At 35.7% G+C, this 19,259-nt stretch overlaps 1 protein-coding gene across 9 annotated transcripts in view; it reads right to left on the bottom strand.

The window, feature by feature from the left end:
* Positions 1–19,259, bottom strand: part of LOC129772914 (carbonic anhydrase-related protein 10) — a 100,554-nt gene that overhangs the window by 29,366 nt on the left and 51,929 nt on the right. For all 9 annotated transcript variants that reach the window (XM_055776449.1, XM_055776456.1, XM_055776462.1 and 6 more), the window contains exon 3: positions 14,565–14,612. In XM_055776449.1, coding sequence (XP_055632424.1) covers positions 14,565–14,612 — 48 coding nt within the window. The remainder of the gene's footprint in view (positions 1–14,564; positions 14,613–19,259) is intronic.

The raw sequence follows: 19,259 nt of genomic DNA, 5'->3' as shown, positions 1-19,259 counted from the left end.
TAGTCCGGACCTTGCACCAAGTGACTACCACCTGTTTTTGTCCATGGCGAACGAGCTAGGTAGTCAGAAGTTAGCCACAAAAGAGGCCTGTGAAAATTGGCTATCCGAGTTTTTTGCCAATAAGGAAGCGAGCTTCTATAACAGGGGTATTATGAAGTTGGCATCTCGTTGGGAACAAGTCATCGAACAAAACGGCGCATATTTGACTTAAAACAGATGATTGTAACTAATTTTATGAACAAATGAAAATTCAAAAAAATACCGTAGGACTTTTTTGACAGCATAATATTTTTTCTTGAATTTGCAAGGATCTAGAACCACGTTCCGAACGAATTCTGTAACAGCCCAACTGAAATGAAGGTCTGTTATCTTTCGTCGTTTCATTCCTCAGCATTGTCACATAATCATAAAATTCAATGTGTAATCAATTACTGCACCGTAAGTTCAATTCATGCCACCCAACAGTAGCAGCCCTCCCGTGGTAATCATCGTGGCCACTGAAGTGGTCACTTGAAGTCATTCGCACACCCGTTGGTGTGATTGTGATTGTGTTTTTTTCCATTCTGGTTCTCCCAAATGTACTCAGTGCGTCACGTTGTTGCTGCAGTAGAACTCATAAAGGTTGAGTGGATGGAAAACAAACGCCATTATTTGCAGACGTACTCCCCCACATACAGACATACAGTTTTTGGTTCGCTCCTGTCAGCCACCTTTTCAGTGCCCCAAGTGGTCGCCCTGCTCTCGGACAGAGTGGAACCGAAATCAGCGGAAATTTGGCTGACTCACGCCACACTCAACTTATCGGTTCGGATCTGGATTATGCTGGCAAATATGTGCAGGTCAGTGGTCTGCTGTGTGTGTATACATAAGTGGTTTGCCAAATAAAAGCACTCGGTTTTTATTTTCTCGGAATGTGTCACTGGACAGTGAGTTGAAAAGAATTTCTTGTTTTTTTTCCCGCAAATTCACAAACAGGATAATTTAATTTCGACAAACTGAATGATGATCGGCAGGAAAACCAAACTCCCAAACCGCATCTGCAAATGATCGAAGTTCATTTGCATGTAAACCAGGTTCGAATCAGGTTGAACCGAACTTCTTCTGTCCCTCCAACTTCCAACTTCCAACTTCCAACAATCCGAAGCGCTGGAAAAAGTTAATCTAATCGAGTTTCGACAACCCGCCGAAGATGCCGCCACACCCATCGTCCTGAATCGAGGGAAATAGAATCTAAAACAAATACACTCCACCGATGGGTTCGTGAGCTTCTTCGTTCGGTCAGTGGGGTCGACCGAAGGGGCACCCATAAATAGAGATAAAGCGCCGCAGATAACAAAGTGCTGCCTTTCGACGGGTTTTCGCTCGGCGGAAGAACTCTTTCTGACTTTTGTTCCTTCGTTTCGATCCGTGCGGTTCGACCGGAAAGGGCACAGGGCAAAAACACTCCACACAAGAACAAGTGCTTCCGCTCGCTGGTCGCGTGTTTGCATTCGCGATTCTCGGTTCTCGGAACGATTGAGTTTGTACAGCCGTAGTGGACCCAGGGGGAAAATGGACGACTTTCGCCTTATTGTGACTTCGAATCGCAGGAGGGGTTTGGATAGAAAGTGAGAAAAACACAAAATGCTTCGGAGGAAAGACATATTCGAGCTTGACATGCAAAAGTGATGTTCCCTGAACGTGGAGTGCGTGAGTGTTGATTTTTGCTGGTTTCGAGCGGAAGGAAGTCGGTTCTGTTTGACTATCGGGGCAGGAAAAATAGGCAGGGGAAATATTCCTTAGATGAACATTGAAAATGAAACTTGAGTGCACACATTTTGTAAATTGAAAAAAAAGATTTAGTCACTGTTTTTTTTTGTGATAGCGCCTTCTGTAATATATAGACATTAGTTTGATCCGAATGTGTTCCTCTTTCGGTGGTGAAAATTTCTTTTCGATCCGAATTATTTTTCAAAAGTTATGCTCTATTGAAGCTAAGGGAAGAAAGAAACTGTATTATTGTTGAAATGTGCGAAATCTACCAAATCTGTACGTGTACAAATGGAGCTAATATGAACAATTCTAGAGCTACAATTCCAACAATCATTTATGATTGAAATACGCACTCGGAAGTGGCACTAAAGGTTATAATAAAGGATGCGTACTCATGGACGACAAAGTTCACGTTTATTTACGTTGATAAGTTTCTCGTCTTCTAAAAATGGAAGTTCCGAATCGAAACCCGAAATTTTGAGTAGAATTAAAAAATAAGAATTTTGATTCCGAAACATAAAAAAATCAGAATTAAGCATACAAATTGTTCGCAATTTAAATTCTGAAAACACCAAATAAGAATTCAATCCAAAAATCAGAATCATAGCCACATAATCCAAAATCTAGGATTGCAATATAAAATCCTTAACAATTTTACAGAATTAACATCTAGAATCAAAATCTAAGCCATAATCTATACAAATAAAAATGTAAGGCAAAATCTGTTGGTAAGCGGAAAACCCGAAGAAGGGATGGTCCGATTTTAGCCTTCTTTATTTTGTTGTATTCGTCTCTTCCCGTAGATCAATATAGTGGAGAGAAAAATCGGAATATTCGAAAAAATTGAATTCCCATATGTTCTACAATTACAGTTTTGTAATATTCTCTGTATCAAACTTGTATTCCATGCAACGGAGAAACATGTTATTTTCAAATGCTTGAAGAATCTTGAACGAGAATTGTGTCTGAAAATAATTTTATATTATAAGGACGAATTTTTGTAGAAGTACTAGACAATTTATAGTAAAAGGAAATTGCAAAGGGTCAAAAGGTAATCAATCAATGAAGAGTTCAGTGATTGGACTCACTAACATTCACTTAGTAAGAAAAGCTGGATGTTTGAAAGTATTCATATCAAAAAAATTTATGTTGGGCGGGCGAAGTTCGTCGGGTCAGCTAGTAAATAATAATAATTCAGAGTTGAATATTGAACAAAAAAAATAATCAAGCATCATAATCCATCAAATTGAAAGAATCAAGGATCACAATATTTAATCTAGACTACTAGACCACAAAAATTAAATAAACAATCAGAAAATCAAAATAAAAAAAAATAGAAACCGGAGTTCAAGAAATCCTGAATTGCAATATATTATCGGAAGCAAAAAATCAAAAATCTTAGCACAGAATCAGAATCCCCATGAGAAATATGAACCCAAGATGATCCATGTTTCACAGAAGGTCAAAAGCTTAAAACAGAATTTACAATGAAATCTAGGGTCCGAGTTCTTTTATAAAATTGTGACCCAGAATCTGTGTTTGTTAAAAACCGTCAAGAAACACAATATTCATCCCGGTATTAACACTTTAAGGACCGGGAAGAAATCTGTAAGACATACGCCTGGGACCGCACATTCTAACTTGTGTAGGGTTACTTGCTTTGCTTGCAAGTTTTTAAGAGGCTTTAAACTTTGCAGTTCATTCGCCTCTATGTGTGAGGTTAGCGGATGAAAGTTCAGCGGATAAAAGTTTTTGTTGCGTGCAAGTTTCTGTTCAACGCATTGCTGGATTTAATGAATAATGAATTATTTCAATTGAAATAAATTGATTGTTTATCAAGTAACAACCTTCAAAATCATGCTCATTAGATAGAGAATTGAATCATTCATATTTCCACATAATTCATTTTTTCTTGATCGTGACAGAGAAAATTTATAGACTGAAACGTGAGCATGGGTCAATATAGGAAAATATAGTTCATTTTTTTTTAATCAAAAAAAGTTGTTCGAATAGAGTTATCGAAGTTCTTCGATAGAGATATATTTTACCTATCTTCCAGCCACAATTTTATTAATCGGAAAAGGGTCTACGACCTATGGTCAAAAACGTACCATTCAATTTTTAGCACGCCATTCTCAATAGCTTCGAGATAAAAAATTGAAGAAAATACTGAAAGTGCATCTTACTATGATATATCGAGAAATATAACCAAAAAATAAATTCCTAAAAAATTGAAGTACTAAAAAAATTTTTCAAATATTGAAATATTTTTGAGGATTTAGAGATACTGAATCTCTATAATTCTACTACTACTATTTAAATGTGTTCCTACACTTTTTATAGATATGTGTGATTTTTTTCAGATAATCTATAAATATAAAAATGGATTTCTGTCTGTCTGTCTGTCTGTCTGTCTAATTCTTATGGACTCGGAAACTACTGAACCAATCAACATGAAAGGGGTTTTTGGGGTCGGGGAAGGTTCTTATGATATTTCCAGACCGCTCCCCCCTCTCTAAGGGGAGGCTGCCCTACAAATGAAACACAAATTTCTGCATAACTCGAGAATGAATCAAGCAAACTAAATCAAATTTGGCATGTGGAGGTTTTAGGATGTAATACATATTTTTACGGTGGTTAGACACTCCACCCCCCTCTTTAAGGGGGGGCTGCCATACAAATGAAACATAAATTTTTGCATAACTCGAGAATTAATCAAGCAAATGGAATAACATTTGGCATGTGAAAGTTTTAAGGTGTAATAAATGTTTCTATGATGGTTAGACACTCCACCCTCCTTTTCTAAGGGGGGAGGAGAGGAGCTGCCATACAAATGAAACACAAATTTCTGTATTACTCGAGAATTAATTAAGCAAATGGAACGAAATTTGGCATGTGAAAGTTTTAGGGTGTATTAAATGCTTCTATGGTGGTTAGATACTCCACACTATTCAAAACTATTTTTCGATGATTATTCATTATCAAATACGAATTCGAAGTTTTTCGTTCATACAACAATTTCTCAGTACTGAATGGTCCACAACAACGTTATAGAAATCAAACGAAAGATAGTTAATAACGTTAATTGGATTTGCTATCTTTGAAAAAACAGAATTCAATCGATTTCTCATTTCTTCCCTATATTTTTGTACACTACATCTACATACATCGAAATACAAATTTCTCTGTAAAATATTCTGTGTAAATCCATGTAAAATATGCTTTAAAGAAATTTTTATCCCATCTTCATGCGTTGATATTTCACGATTTTAAAGCATTTCAAAAATCGCCTAAAAATTTCGACTTCGCACTCTGTTCCTTCATTTTTTTTCGAGTGTCAAAAAGTTCTATTTTCATTTTCGATGAATTTATCAATTTCCCTCCTGCAATTTGTATACATTTTTACCCATACCTTTTCTCAGAATCTTTTACGGCCAACGAAAATTTGGCTGAAGATGGATAAAAGTATTCTCTCTCCAATTAGTATTATTCTCAAAGATGTGTTTTGGGTCCTTCAAATAACTTTCAATTTTCATTAACATAATTGGTTTCTTCCATTCAACTTGGCTTATAACTTTTCTCATACCTTTTTTTTTTCGATTAATAAAATTGTGGCTGGAAGATAAGTAACATATTTCTCTATCGAATAACTTCGATAACTCCCATCGAACAATTTTTTTTTTATTTTCAAAATTCTGTGTATTTTCCTCTATTGACCCATGCTCACGTTTCAGTCTATAACTTTTCTCTGTCACGATCAAGAAAAATGAATTATGTGGAAATATGAATGATTCTCTATCTAATGAGCATGATTTTGAAGGTTGTTACTTGATAAACAATCAATTTATTTCAACTAAAATAATTCATTATTCATTAAATCCAGCAAGACGTTGAACAGAAACTTGCACGCAACAAAAACTTTCATCCGCTAATTTCACACGCTAATTTTCCGTAGAGAAGGAACGCGAAACACGAGAAATCTCGTGAGCGGTCCGCAAAGTGTTAAAACATAATATAAGATAAAAAAATTGTAATTGTAATTCAAAATCATAAAGGGAGACACAAATCAGGATATTTTTTTAATTCTTTCATATAAAATAGAAGTCATGTAGAAGATTAAAAAAATGATTCCAAGATAGTAAAACTATTTTTGATGAGCTTTGTGGAGTATCGAATTTTTATGAATTTTCGTAACTTCGAATTGTTGCATGTTAGTAATCATTTTTAGCCACAAGTTATGAATCCTGATGTGATTTAAAATAAAAAAAGTTCTTCATAAATCTTCTCCTAAATGCAGCCATTCTCGAGATATTTGAAAAAAATATTTCTAATTTATTGTCTTTTTCAATTTTTATTTTTTTTCAATTCATAAATGTATTTTTTTATTTTTATTTTTCGAAATTTTTCATATAAAACAGATGTCATGCAGAAAATTTGAAAAATGAGTCCAGGATGGTAAAACTATTTTTAAAGAACTTTGTGGAACATCGAATTTTTAAGAATTTTCGAAACTTCGAATTTTTTATGTCAACAATCATTTCTAGCCACCAATTATGAATTCTAATGTGATTTAACACTTTCTTTGCCCCGTCACCCAGATATGGGTGACATCTTTCTCGTTCAAATTGAATAGGATTTTTAAAAGGAATTCGATAGAATATAGGTGCCTATAACTATAGGATATGCAGAAAAATGATAAAATTATAACCATTTCAATATACTGTTTATACTATACTTTTTATTATTTTATAGTGCGGATGGTTTGTACCGCAGCTTTTTGGGAAACTCATATAATATGACTTTGGTATGTTTTATTGTTTTCAGTTCGTCTTCAAATTGAATAAAATATTGCTAGATCATGTAAAATTTGTCTACAAACTGAGTTTGATCTTCATTTAATAATTTATCCGCAAATTGGGCTCTGCGAGAAACCCAGAAAAGTCATTTTGGGTGACGAACGTGTTAAAACAAAAAAAAAACTCTTTATCAATCTCTTTCTAAATGCAGCCATTCTCGAGATATTTAAAAAAATATTTCTAATTTATTGTATTTTTATGGTAAATAGGCTCTTTTAATATGTTTGTCGTGTTATACCGCCATGTTCATGAAATTTTATGAATTCGCTTATATGAAAGAGGTAGTCCTACGTCAAAAAGTCGATTTTTATTTCTTCCCGATATTGTTACGAGAAGTATTCTAATACATAAAATTGATGCTTCAAAATGATGTGCATCCCTTGTGTATGCGTTGATTTTTCACGAAGTTACAGGATGTCAAAAATCACTCAAAATTTTCGGCTTCGCATTTTGTTCCTTCAATTTTTTTTGCAGAATGTATTTTTGCTCTGACCGTTGTAAAATCGTCATTTTTTATTTTGTGATTTTTATTACACACAAAAGCACTTGTCTCAACTCGCCGCTTTCTTGGTTCGTGGTTTTCGTTTCTCATTGAAAGCATCAAGTTATCACTTTTTTTTCCATTGTTTAGAGAATTTACTCGAGAATTAATCAAACAAATGAAACGAAATTTGGCATGTGGAGGTTTTAAGGATCGATAAACCTTTCTATGGTAGTTAAACACTCCTCCCTCCTCTATAAAGGGGGCTCCCATACAAATGAAACACAAATTTCTGCATAACTCGAGAACTAATCAAGCAAATTGAGTCATATTTAGCATGTGGTGGTTTTAGGGGGCACGAAACGTTTTTATGGTGGTATGACCTCTCCCTCCTCTGGAATGGAGAGGGGGTCCCATAAAAAATGCATATACTTCAACCAAACATATTCCAGCCAAACATGACAATTGAAAATTTTCGGAAAACTCTGAAGGAAAAAGGGAAAATTCGAAAAATACTATTCGCATATAACGAATTTCATGCCAACTCGACTGACCGTTGTCAGCACCATCTCAGATAGTAGTGAAACGTTGTGGGTGTAAAAACATCATTTAAGCAACTTTGCATACTTGCAATATTCGAAAAAGAATTAGACTACTTTTTGGAAAAAGCAAAATTTTTTCCTAATTTTGTTTAAAGTCAAGATAGCGATATAAAGTATTCGACAAAGTTTTAGATATTGTTAAAATATGAACTTTTGTCGAAGACATTAACTTTCTATCTGTAATAGTTGTAGGAATATAAGTCAGTTTTATATGAAGACTCCTGAAAAAGAATTATATTTTGCTAGTAACATTTTAATGTGTAAATTCTCACGTTTGACATATTCTTGATATGTTTTTAAATAGAGAAAAGTTAGCAGAGCATGTAAATTGCGATTATCTATACATAAAAATGTTACGAATTAAACATTAATAGTATTTTTTCAAAGAAAAAATTAAAAAGTTGTTGTTAGGAAAACTTTTTCCATGTAAATGTGCCCATCTTCTGATGTATGGGTGACTTGTTGTAAATTTGAAGGGCTATTTATATCTACTTTTTCAGATTTTTAAAAACATGTTTTCGAGAAAAAATAATTTTCAAAATATTTTATTTTCAATGAATTTTTTTCCAAAAAATTGTTTCATATTGTTTTAATGAACCTAAGTAATTTCCTACTTTTCATTCTCTCACCAACATTTGTAGGTCTTATATTTTTTAAATTAAGATTTTTCGAAGATTCAAAATAAAAAAAAATCTATCAGACCTACAAAATATTAGTCAAAGAATGGAATTTAAGAAATTTTGTTGGTTTTGATTAAAAATTATCAAAGATTGTTTTTGGGAGAAAAAACATTGAAAAAAAAAGATATTATGAAAATTAAAACTCATTTTTTCTCGAAAAGATATGCTTTAGAATTCTGAAAAAAAATAGATATAAATAGCCCTTAAAATTTCCAACAAATTTTCCATACATCGGACGATGGGCACATTTACATGGAAAAAGTTTTTCGAACAACAACTTTTTCATGTGTTTTCTTTGAAAAAATGCTATTAATGTTCAATTCGTTACATTTTTATGTATAAATTATCGCATTTTAAATGCTCTGCTAAATTTTCTCTATTTGGAAACATGTCAAGAATATGTCAAACGTGAGAATTCACATACAAGAATGTTACGAACAAAACATTATTTTTTCCAGGAGCTTTCATACAAAAATGACTTATTGTCCAAAAACTATAAAAGATAGAAAGTTGATGTCTTCGACAAAAGTTCATATTTTAACAGGACCTAAAATTTTGTCGAATATACTATATCGCTATCTTGACTTCAAACAAAATTAGGATAAGTTGTATTTTTTTCAAAGTAAACATGAAAAAGTTGTTGTTTGAAATCCTTTTTCCCTGTAAAAGTGTCCATCTTCCAATCTATGGACGACTTGTTGGAAATTTTAAGGGCTATTCATATATATATATATATATATATATATATATATATATATAAGTTAAATAGCGAAAGAATTTCGGATAATGAAAACTAAAACTAGTGAGCTATGTTGCTCCTGTTAAGGTTACGACAAGACTGATCTTTATTTTCTATTTCATGTACAAAGCTAGCTTATAATCTACCCTATCTGCCTATCTCTATGTTTCCCTTCTTCCTTCTTCTCAGAAAGAATGTTTAACCGTTTTATGGTGTCGACTCGAGTCCTTATCTGTGGCTGCATAATTGTTCGTCGGTCGCATTTACCACATGGCGTTATTTATGCTTAAGTGTTTACTTAAGCGCTAGAACATTGATGCGTGATGTTTGCTCTGTCTCCTGCTGATAAGTAATGTTGGCGTTGGTCGATACTGAAGATTGGTTGACTGTGTTGATAACTGCTCCCTCTTCAAGAGTGGACCGTCTCGGTACACTGGGCTCTGCACTCTCCTTGGTTGTGGATCTGAAGAGAGTTTTCAAACGATTCCTCAACAGATAGATTGCAAGAAATGATGAAATAATTATTGCTGGAACTCCTGTCCCGAGGGTGAGTGAGAGGTGTCTTCTGTTTAATAACACCAGATGTTCTCTGGTTTGTAGATGAATTTCGTCTAGTTTTTTCAATGTCAGAGTTGCTTCGGTGTTATTTGAGAATATTTGGATTCCGTAGAGTGGGATGAGTAGTGGTGGATCTACATGATAATATTCTACATTACTAAACTGCGTGCCGTTAATTGTGACTGTACAGTTGCGAAAGTAGATGATCATTGTTCCAGAAATGTATCTGGAAGGTAGCCCACAGTTTGTTTGCATTAGTGTGGCGTTTCCTCTGATTAGCAGATGGTTACTGCTTATTTTCTTCGTTTCTTGGGTGTACCTGTCTTCTGTATAATCGCAGCTGCCCGAGACTCCTCTGAGAATTTTGGAGTAACAGTTGTCTTGGGAAACGTCTTCTAGTTGGTTTTTGTTACATAGGGTTTCCTCTCCAATTTCCTGGCAATCGTTTTTAATGAGGTATGTTTCTAATTCATTGAAGAGTGCTCTGTTCGTTGGCAGTTTCAGGATTTTTCCTTCCTTGGGTATCGGTTCCATGATGATATGTGTAAATGTGGATGGTTTGAGATTTGGGACTGAAATCACAAATATTATTTTCGTATCTTTGTGTATTACTGCTAGATCAAGGTACTCGTAGGTTTGGTCGAATGTGTTGATTGTAATGTTGCTGTTTCTTAAAATTGTGGTCGCTTCATTTAGTTCCTCTGGTGTCAGTACGTTCAAATGGATAACCTTTGCTTTTGCTAGTTGAATGCTTTCAAAAATATTTTGTATTTGTTCTCGTAATAAATCTAGTGCCATGTTCAGGTTCATGACTTCTTTAATGATTGTAGCCTGTTCTGCATAGCCTTTATTGTTTACATAAGCGTCTCTTGATTTTATTAGGTTTTTCACTAAAATATCTTGTTGCTCGTTAACCTTTTTGATTATTCTATTCATTTTGGTTTCAATTTGTTTATTGATTTTTATTTGTTCGTTGTTTTGTGTAACAATTGTTTCTTCGTTTTTGAATAATGTTTCCAACTGATTGTTGATTTCGATTAGATCATTGTTGTCTAGATTGCCTGTTATTAATTTTATGGTGCTTCCTAGGATGTTGATTAAACCTCTTTTGTTTCTTTGTTTTGGGATAAGGTTGTTATATGTGTTCTTGATTGAGTTATATTTTAGATTAACAAGGTCTGTAGTTTCTTTTAGATTAAATATGGTAAGGCCTTCAATAATTTTCTCTAGTTTGTGAAAGGTTGGCTCGAAACTTTTTAATTCGATTACATGGAATATTTTGTGTGATCCTGTCTTTATTCTTCCTTCGTTCAGGCTCAATGTCACGAGGCCGGGATTGTTGCTGAGGTCGTAGAGTTGTATGGATGTTTGTTGCGGAAATGCAATCGATTTTGGTAGATACATTGACAGGAATGCGATGGCAAAGGCCGAATACAGGAATGGTATCCACGCCATACTGAAATGATTAGGAAAATAATTTCATTTGATTATTAGTTTCGTCGGATGTTTTCTTTGTGAATCTCTCGGCCGGAGTGATCTAGGAAGGTTTTGTTTTTATCCCGGATAACTCTGACTGGAAGATATTTTTCTTTTGCTTTGTTTCGGATGCCTTGTATTTTGTTGTATACGATGCTTTCTTCCTGTAACGTTGGTGGGTCTTCTCTTTTCTTATTATGGTATTCCAAATTGTATTCTTTTGTTTTATTTGACTGAAGCATAACGTCTTCATAGAGCTTGTTTCTGTTCTCTAGAATTTTGTTCATATCGAGATGCCTTTCTTCTCCTTCTCTGAGTCCATAGAATATTTCGCGAGGTTTGAATTTAGTTGTTGAGTGTACTGTATTGTTATAGGTAGTGCATGCGATTCGATATATTTCTTTATCACTTAGGTCGATGTAACTTGGTTTTGTACAACGAAAAATTTCCCCTAGAGTTGAGTGAAATCTTTCTACCGTACCGTTACTTATGCTATGGTTGGGTGGAGTGAAATGAATCTCGATATTTAAATTTTCCAAGAGGGCTCTGATTTCGATGGACCTGAGTGCAGGTTCATTGTCTGAGATTATCAATTTTGGAGTACCATACAGTGAAAAGTATTTTGTTAACCCCTTTCTCACGTCGTGGATGTTTCTGGATTTAATTGGGATTATCGATGCGTATCGCGAAAATTTATGATTTTTAGAGCTGGAACTAGTGTTGCGTCCGGTTTCGTCAGATTAATCACCACTACACGATATTCGTTCGCGCAGGCGCAATTGCTGAAATTAAACTAACGTTTCGCGAACACTTAAAACACTATCCTACCGACTGCGCCAGTTAAATAGCGAAAGAATTTCGGATAATGAAAACTAAAACTAGTGAGCTATGTTGCTCCTGTTAAGGTTACGACAAGACTGATCTTTATTTTCTATTTCATGTACAAAGCTAGCTTATAATCTACCCTATCTGCCTATCTCTATGTTTCCCTTCTTCCTTCTTCTCAGAAAGAATGTTTAACCGTTTTATGGTGTCGACTCGAGTCCTTATCTGTGGCTGCATAATTGTTCGTCGGTCGCATTTACCACATGGCGTTATTTATGCTTAAGTGTTTACTTAAGCGCTAGAACATTGATGCGTGATGTTTGCTCTGTCTCCTGCTGATAAGTAATGTTGGCGTTGGTCGATACTGAAGATTGGTTGACTGTGTTGATAACTTATATATATTTATTTTTTTTTTTTTTTTGGGAATTTAAAAAAAATACGTTTCTGAGTAAAATGAATTTGAATTTTTTAAATTACTTTTTTGTCAGCGAAATTTTTTTTTCCAAAAATGTTTTGATATTTTTTTGTGAAAATTTAAACAATTCCCTACATTTCTGCATTTGACAAGAATTTTTTAGGTATCATAGTTTTTAAAGTTATAATTTTTTGTTAAAAATAATTAAAAAATATTTAGCTTTTCCCGAAAAGTAGTCTAATTATTTTTCGATTATTTCAAGTATGCAAAGTTGCTTAAATGACCCATGTCTTTACACCCACAACGTTTCACTACTATCTGAGATGTTGCTACCAACTCCCAAGACGAGTTGGGATGAAATTCGTCATATGTTCTACAATTACGTATTGACTAGTTTTGTTAGTCCATTTGATGTTTGCGGTAAAAAAATTGATCTTCGTTCGAAAGTGAAAATGGATTATAATATGATTAAATGCACTCTTATATCGTCTTCTATCTATATAAATAAAAATGGATCGCCGAATGTGTTGATTAGAGTAAACCTCGACAGAGAATTTGTCCGATTCAGTGCTATCATATTTTCTGTATCAAACATTTATTCCATGTAACGGAGAAACATGCTATTTTCATGTGCATGAAAAATCTTGCACGAGAATTGTGTCTGAAAATAGTTTGTGGATGTGATTACGAAAAATACATTTTGGGCGGGACGAAGTTTGCCGGATCAGCTAGTATTAATACAAAACATTCAAATGACTAGGCTTGTTTGAGCAACATAAAACCGATAGTTATCAGTATGTTGCTTCGTATAGATTGCAATACAAGATTGATTTGCAAAATGTCAAGAATGATGCTTATTGAAATTGCCGAACAAAATTATTAAGTTGCATTCAGGAATGCAGTTTCTCTGCCCATTTTACTCCTATTCTTCGGGAGTCGACAAACCGATGATGTATCCAGTGATGTGCCTGAGATTTGTGAAAATTGTTTATTATTGCTTCAAACATGCACGAAAATACAGTAAGTTTGTGTACAATCAAGGTGAAGGCATTTCGAATATTTGATAGAGCAATAAACTACAATCATGATAGCTAAGCTAGCGAAAAATTGCCGATTGAATCTCGGAGAGCTTGTATAAACATTCCAAGCCAACATTAAATAATCCAAACAATTTTCTCCTAGCTTTATCAATTATTCTCCTTTAAGTTCAATTCTTCTCCGCGCATCGCCTCACGAACAGTTTGGTTACGAGGCAAACGGTTGGGGGGGGAGGCAAACGGATGCCTTTTTCCAATGGAATGGGAATTTGAAAAGAAACAGACGAAATGTGGTTGTGGAATCCGACTTTAAAAGTTCTCACCGTCCGCGCCTGACGGCAATCCGTGAGATGTTCCTTCCGGCTTGCCGGGCTTGTCTTGGTTCCGTAAACCGTCTGGCGTCGCTCATTTGGTATTCCCGCGAAGAAACATGGAAGTCTGGTATTCGAAGGATTCTTTTTTTCCATCCTCTTACCCCTCAGTTGTTTTACAACTTGCTCCCCCAAAATAGTCTGGCAGAGAGGGATCCCAAATAGCTCAATTTGCTGTGTGGAACAGCACGATTCTGGCCTCCGGCGGCGCGAACGGGAAGCGCGTCAGCTTGTAATTGCTTTTCACGTACATATTATCCCATCCCCTCCCCTCTCTCGCGCACCAGTGCTCCATCCGACCCCTAATTCTCGGGTATTTGTGGGAAGCAGCATCTTCCGTCGTTGACTTCTCGTCCCGAAAGCACAATGTGAGTGGCAGACAATTGAACGCTAATCACGTTCCGCCTAATTTCTCGCGCGCTTCCTCTCGGAAGAAATCTGCGAGGGTGAAGAAAGGGGGGAAGCCGTTTTCTTGGCAACTGATTTCACCAAATCGTTTAGCATAACCATCGGAATGTATGTTCGACGGAGCTTTGCTCTGAATTATTCATACCGCTTTAATTGATATAAAACATTGACCTGGATTCGTTCCCAAAAAAAAAAACTAGCACCCTCTTCAATAATAATCGACAGCCACAGACCGACAGTTTTAGCATTATGTGTGCGTGATAGCGGCCAGTTAGAATAGAGTGCATAATGGAAGGTCCTGTGCAGGCAGGGCCCAAGATTGCTATCGTTTGTGTGTCATGTTTTCTGCTGCTTTGTGACTCACCTGAGATGCCATCGTATGTCCACCATTCCTCCCAACTGGCTTTGATTTCTGTGGAAGACAAAAGCAAGAGAAAGACACAATATAAATGGGTTGTGATTAAGCGAAGGGGGCGGGAGGGGTGGCCAATGGACGCCTAACTTGAGAGATATGTTGGGGTTTTTGGGTTTCTGTTTTTATTTTCAAAGCTTGCAGTGGATTTGCTTTGTTCGAAACGAATTCGTGTTAATCTCCTGTACCGGAAGTGAATTTAGGAAGTTTCCATGATTTTTAGCAGATACATTAGTTGGTTAGCTTTGCTACTACAAGATTGCATCGTTGGATTCCGAAGCTACAACTAGGATTCAAAAACGCACTATTATCAACGATATTTTGACGTAGGACTACGTCTTTGATTTCTGTATATGGGGATCACTCTACGAAAAATGTAACGTTTATTAAGAGTTTTCAAATGCATATTACGCAGAATCGATCTTACGATATGTGTTATAATATACCATTAGACGGCAAATTTATCCACAATTTTTTTCGCCTGAGACATCAACAGTGGAAATAATAAAACAAGTGAACAATTTAACAAATAAAAGAGGCATGTTTTACGAGCGGGTGCGAAGGTAAATCATGCATTATGCATTCTTTCTTACAACTTCGTTCCCATGAATATTGTATGTAACGCAAAATTGCATCACTCAAACTTCATGCGAGATATCATCAAAGCTACGAAGAAAGCGTCACCCATACAGTGATCGTTCATTAATTAAGAAGAGGCAGCGATTATCATGCGAAGATTTATTGAGATATTAATATTCTTCATGACTCATATTCATAATTCTCAATTATTAAATTCCTTCCATGATACAGGGTTTTCCAACTTTAAATTCCGAAAGTAAATTGAAATAAAACACACTTAGAATTCGAATTTCAATGAAACTTTTATTTCAAATTAAAGTTTGGTTTATGCCATTATGAGTGAAATACAATATCATTCAAATGTCCACCTAGGGCTTCCTCGCGCACCTTGATCCGGAACAGGTAATTTTCGATGAATTTTCGGCACATATGGGGCGGTATCTCGGTCATAACTTCACGAATGTTGTCTTTCAAATGTTCAAGAGTTTGCGGAGAGTTGGCACAGACACGGTCTTCCGCATAACCCCACAAAAAAAAAAAAGTCTAGCGGGTTCAAATCGCATGATCTGGACGGCCAATTGGCATCACCAAAACGCGAAATTATGCGTCCCTCAAATTTAATTCGCAATATGACCATGTTCGGTCGTGTTGTGTGGCACGTGGCGCCGTCCTGCTGAAACCACATGTTATCCGTATCCATATCTTCAATTTGTGGCAAAAAAAATCGGTTAACATGCGGCCATAGCGCTCACCATTCACAGTTACCATCTCGCCGTCCTCATTTTCAAAGAAATACGGCCCGATGACTCCACCAGACCATAATGCTATAATGCCAAACAGTGACTTTTGGCGCATGCAAAGGCCTCTCAACAATCACGTGTGGATTTTCTGAGCCCCATAACGGAAATTTTGGGTGTTCACATAGCCACCGAGCTCGAAATGTGCCGCTGAAGAAAATTTGATGCGAAAATTCAGCATTTTGCTGCTGTTGTTGTCGTATGCCCGATGCATTCCATGATCACCACGCTCTAATTTTTGTACCAGTTGGACTTTATATGGATGTAGGTGCAAGTCCAAATGCAAAATTCGCCACAATGATGTGTTTGACATGCCCAATTGCTGAGCACGCCGTGGAATCGAAACATTCGGGTCATCCTCCACACTGGCAGCAACAGCAGCAATATTTTCGGCCGAACGCACATTACGATGATGCACAGGTTTCACAATATCCGCTACGGATCCAGTTTGTTCGAATTTACGCACTACATTATCGATTGTGTGCCAAAATACGTCCGTAATGTTCGAAAAACATTTGCCGGTTTTTCATCATTTTTATAGTATAATTTAACAAAATTAACACGTTGTGCGATGCTAAAACGATCCATATTGTAAAATGGCAGACATTAAACTAACGATATGACACTTTGGTTGACAGCTATGTCAATCGATTGTCAGCGCAGGGCTGTATACTTTCGGAAGCCCGAAATGGAAAACCCTGCAGATTGAGCAGTAGAACCAATACGACATGATTGTGATAGTTTGCAAACGAACAGTATTTCACAGAAAAAGCTACTGCTTTCGATGCCTAATAATAAGAATAAGACAATGGAAAGAAATCACCATAGCTATCCAAATAAAGTAACTTCATGATTTCATGTGTATTCTATATCAAAATATCACGAAATCGTGAGTACTTTCAACTTGTTTTTTTCGTTTCTTTCCCATAATTTCCATATTCAATGTAATCAAATAGTGGAGGCGATCTGGCGTAGTGGTAACATCCATACCTCTCACGCAGAGATCACGAGTTCAATTCTCACTCCCGACATTCTTCCAAAAATGGAAGTAAAAGTGACGAACCAGCTGAAGTGTCACTAAAATAGAAAAAAAAAACGTAATCAATGACGATATAATTTTTTACCGATTCACATATACTTCATTTACCATTCCAAACTGTTATGTGTCCCACTGATATTTATTAATCAATTTCAATTAGACAGTTGAACAACCTGTCAGAAGCTTATTGTTTATCTTTGTTCGTTATAAACCGTTTGAAGGTTATGAGTACAAACAACGAACGGCCCTTCTCACTCGGCTACTATTTAGAGTTTCAAAAAAGTTAAACTAACAGATTTCTGAGCAATGAAAAGAATTACATTTAAAATAACCAAGTGTTCTGAACAATCACAGTCCTATGCCAAACTTTCATCCGTGCCCCTAGGCTCAGACCCTTCTACTTTTATTTTTAATTTAGAATATTGAAAGATTGTAACATGTTCACTATTTAAAGCTAGTCTAGAAATTAGAAAAAAAAACAATTGTTTTCCTTCATGTTTCTGTATATTAGGCATACAAGAATATACCCCAGAAAGGATTTATCGAAAACTCTGTTATTTACCGAGCTAGAGCCATTTTATCGATGCGGTATCTAACCTGGTACGGCCATAACCATGAACTTCAAACGCGTTTTACTCGGAACTAGTTTTTTTCAAACTGGCGTACACGATATCACAAGTTCTACTGAACCGACTCATGTCGAATTTATAAGAATACAATCTGCATGCATCGCTCTATCGCATAAATCACTAAAAAAAATTCTTACTATTTTTAAAAATCGGAAAACGTAAGAAAAATCGTTTAAACCGTACAGCCAGGTTTTTTTGACGTGGGACTACGTCTAACCGGAATATATGGAGGGTAAAATGAAAACCTAAACACAGAACAAGCAGGAAAAAATTAAAGATTTCGAATGCTTATAGCTCGAACATTTCGTACTGGATAGGAGAGATGTTTGCATCACTTGATAGGGAATATTTCTACGCATCTATCGCAACTAACAAAATGTTGTTTTTCATTAGATAAACAATTGAATAACTGTAAAATATTAGGCGTTATCTAAACGCCCTAACTGCATCGTTTTGATTGGCCCGATTTACGGTTTCCCTAACACAGCCATCAAAACCAAGCAGCCTTGGGGAAATCGGCATTGCAAATACATGAAAGTAGGGGGACTTTTGTTCTCATCGAAATATGTTCCCTAACACAGACTTTAAAACCAAGCAGCGAAATCGGCATTGCAAACACACGAAAGGGCCTAGAGGCGAGTGAACTGAAAAGTTTAAACCCTCTTAAAGCCAAAAAGAAGAAAAAGAACACACGAAAGTAGGGGGAGCTTTTGTTCCCACCGAAATGTGTTCCCTAATAGAGATTTCTAAACCAAGGTGCCTGGAGAAATCGGTATTTCAAATTCATGCAAGTCGGGGGTATTTTTGTTCCGACTGGAATGTGTTTCCCTAACACAGACTTCAAATCCATGAAGCATGGGGAAATCGGCATTGCGAATTCATACAAATCGGGGGTATTTTTGTTCCGATTGAAATGTGTTTCCCTAACACAGACTTCAAAACCGAGGTTTCTGGGGAAATCGGCTCTGCAAATAAATGCAAACTGCGAGTACTTTTGTCCTCGCTTGCCTTTGTGCAGAGTGGAATATGTCTGTCCTAACATGATCTTCTAAACTTAGGAACCTGGGAAAATCGTGCAGCCACTAGAAGCGAATGAACTTCCCAGTTTCAAGCAAATTCGAGATTCGAGAAGTATGTACACTTTTGGGATGTAAACTTCAGAGGGAAATGTAAAATAAAATAATCGTTTGATAATTTTTTTTGTCTTTATTGGAAAGATTTTCAGCCTTAGGCTGGTTCATCAAACGTTTGATAATTCTTCCGTACATATATTTTGTTCTAGTCATCATACCAAACGTAAAAGGTCCGTCATTAAATTTACTTGTAACGAAGAACAATCAATCACAATAAATGAATTGACTTTACACGGCATTTGTTCATTTTTTTCACTCACAGAGCAAATATATTGAACTCAATTGAATTTGGAAACTGTTTCATTCAATCAAGAATTTAATCAATACAAACGAATGATTGCTAAGCTAAGGTAGTTCCACGTGAACCTTGCGGTTATATCATAGATATAACCCACTCATTTTTTTTGCGCGATTTTTTACGAGGTTTTTTTTACACGGATTTTCCAATCAACGCGGTTTTTTTACGCGGA

Source organism: Toxorhynchites rutilus, chromosome 1 (assembly GCF_029784135.1).
Source record: "Toxorhynchites rutilus septentrionalis strain SRP chromosome 1, ASM2978413v1, whole genome shotgun sequence".
Classification (NCBI taxonomy): domain Eukaryota; kingdom Metazoa; phylum Arthropoda; class Insecta; order Diptera; family Culicidae; genus Toxorhynchites; species Toxorhynchites rutilus.
The sequence above is the reverse complement of the archived record's forward strand: the minus strand, read 5'-3'. Positions and strand labels throughout refer to the sequence as shown.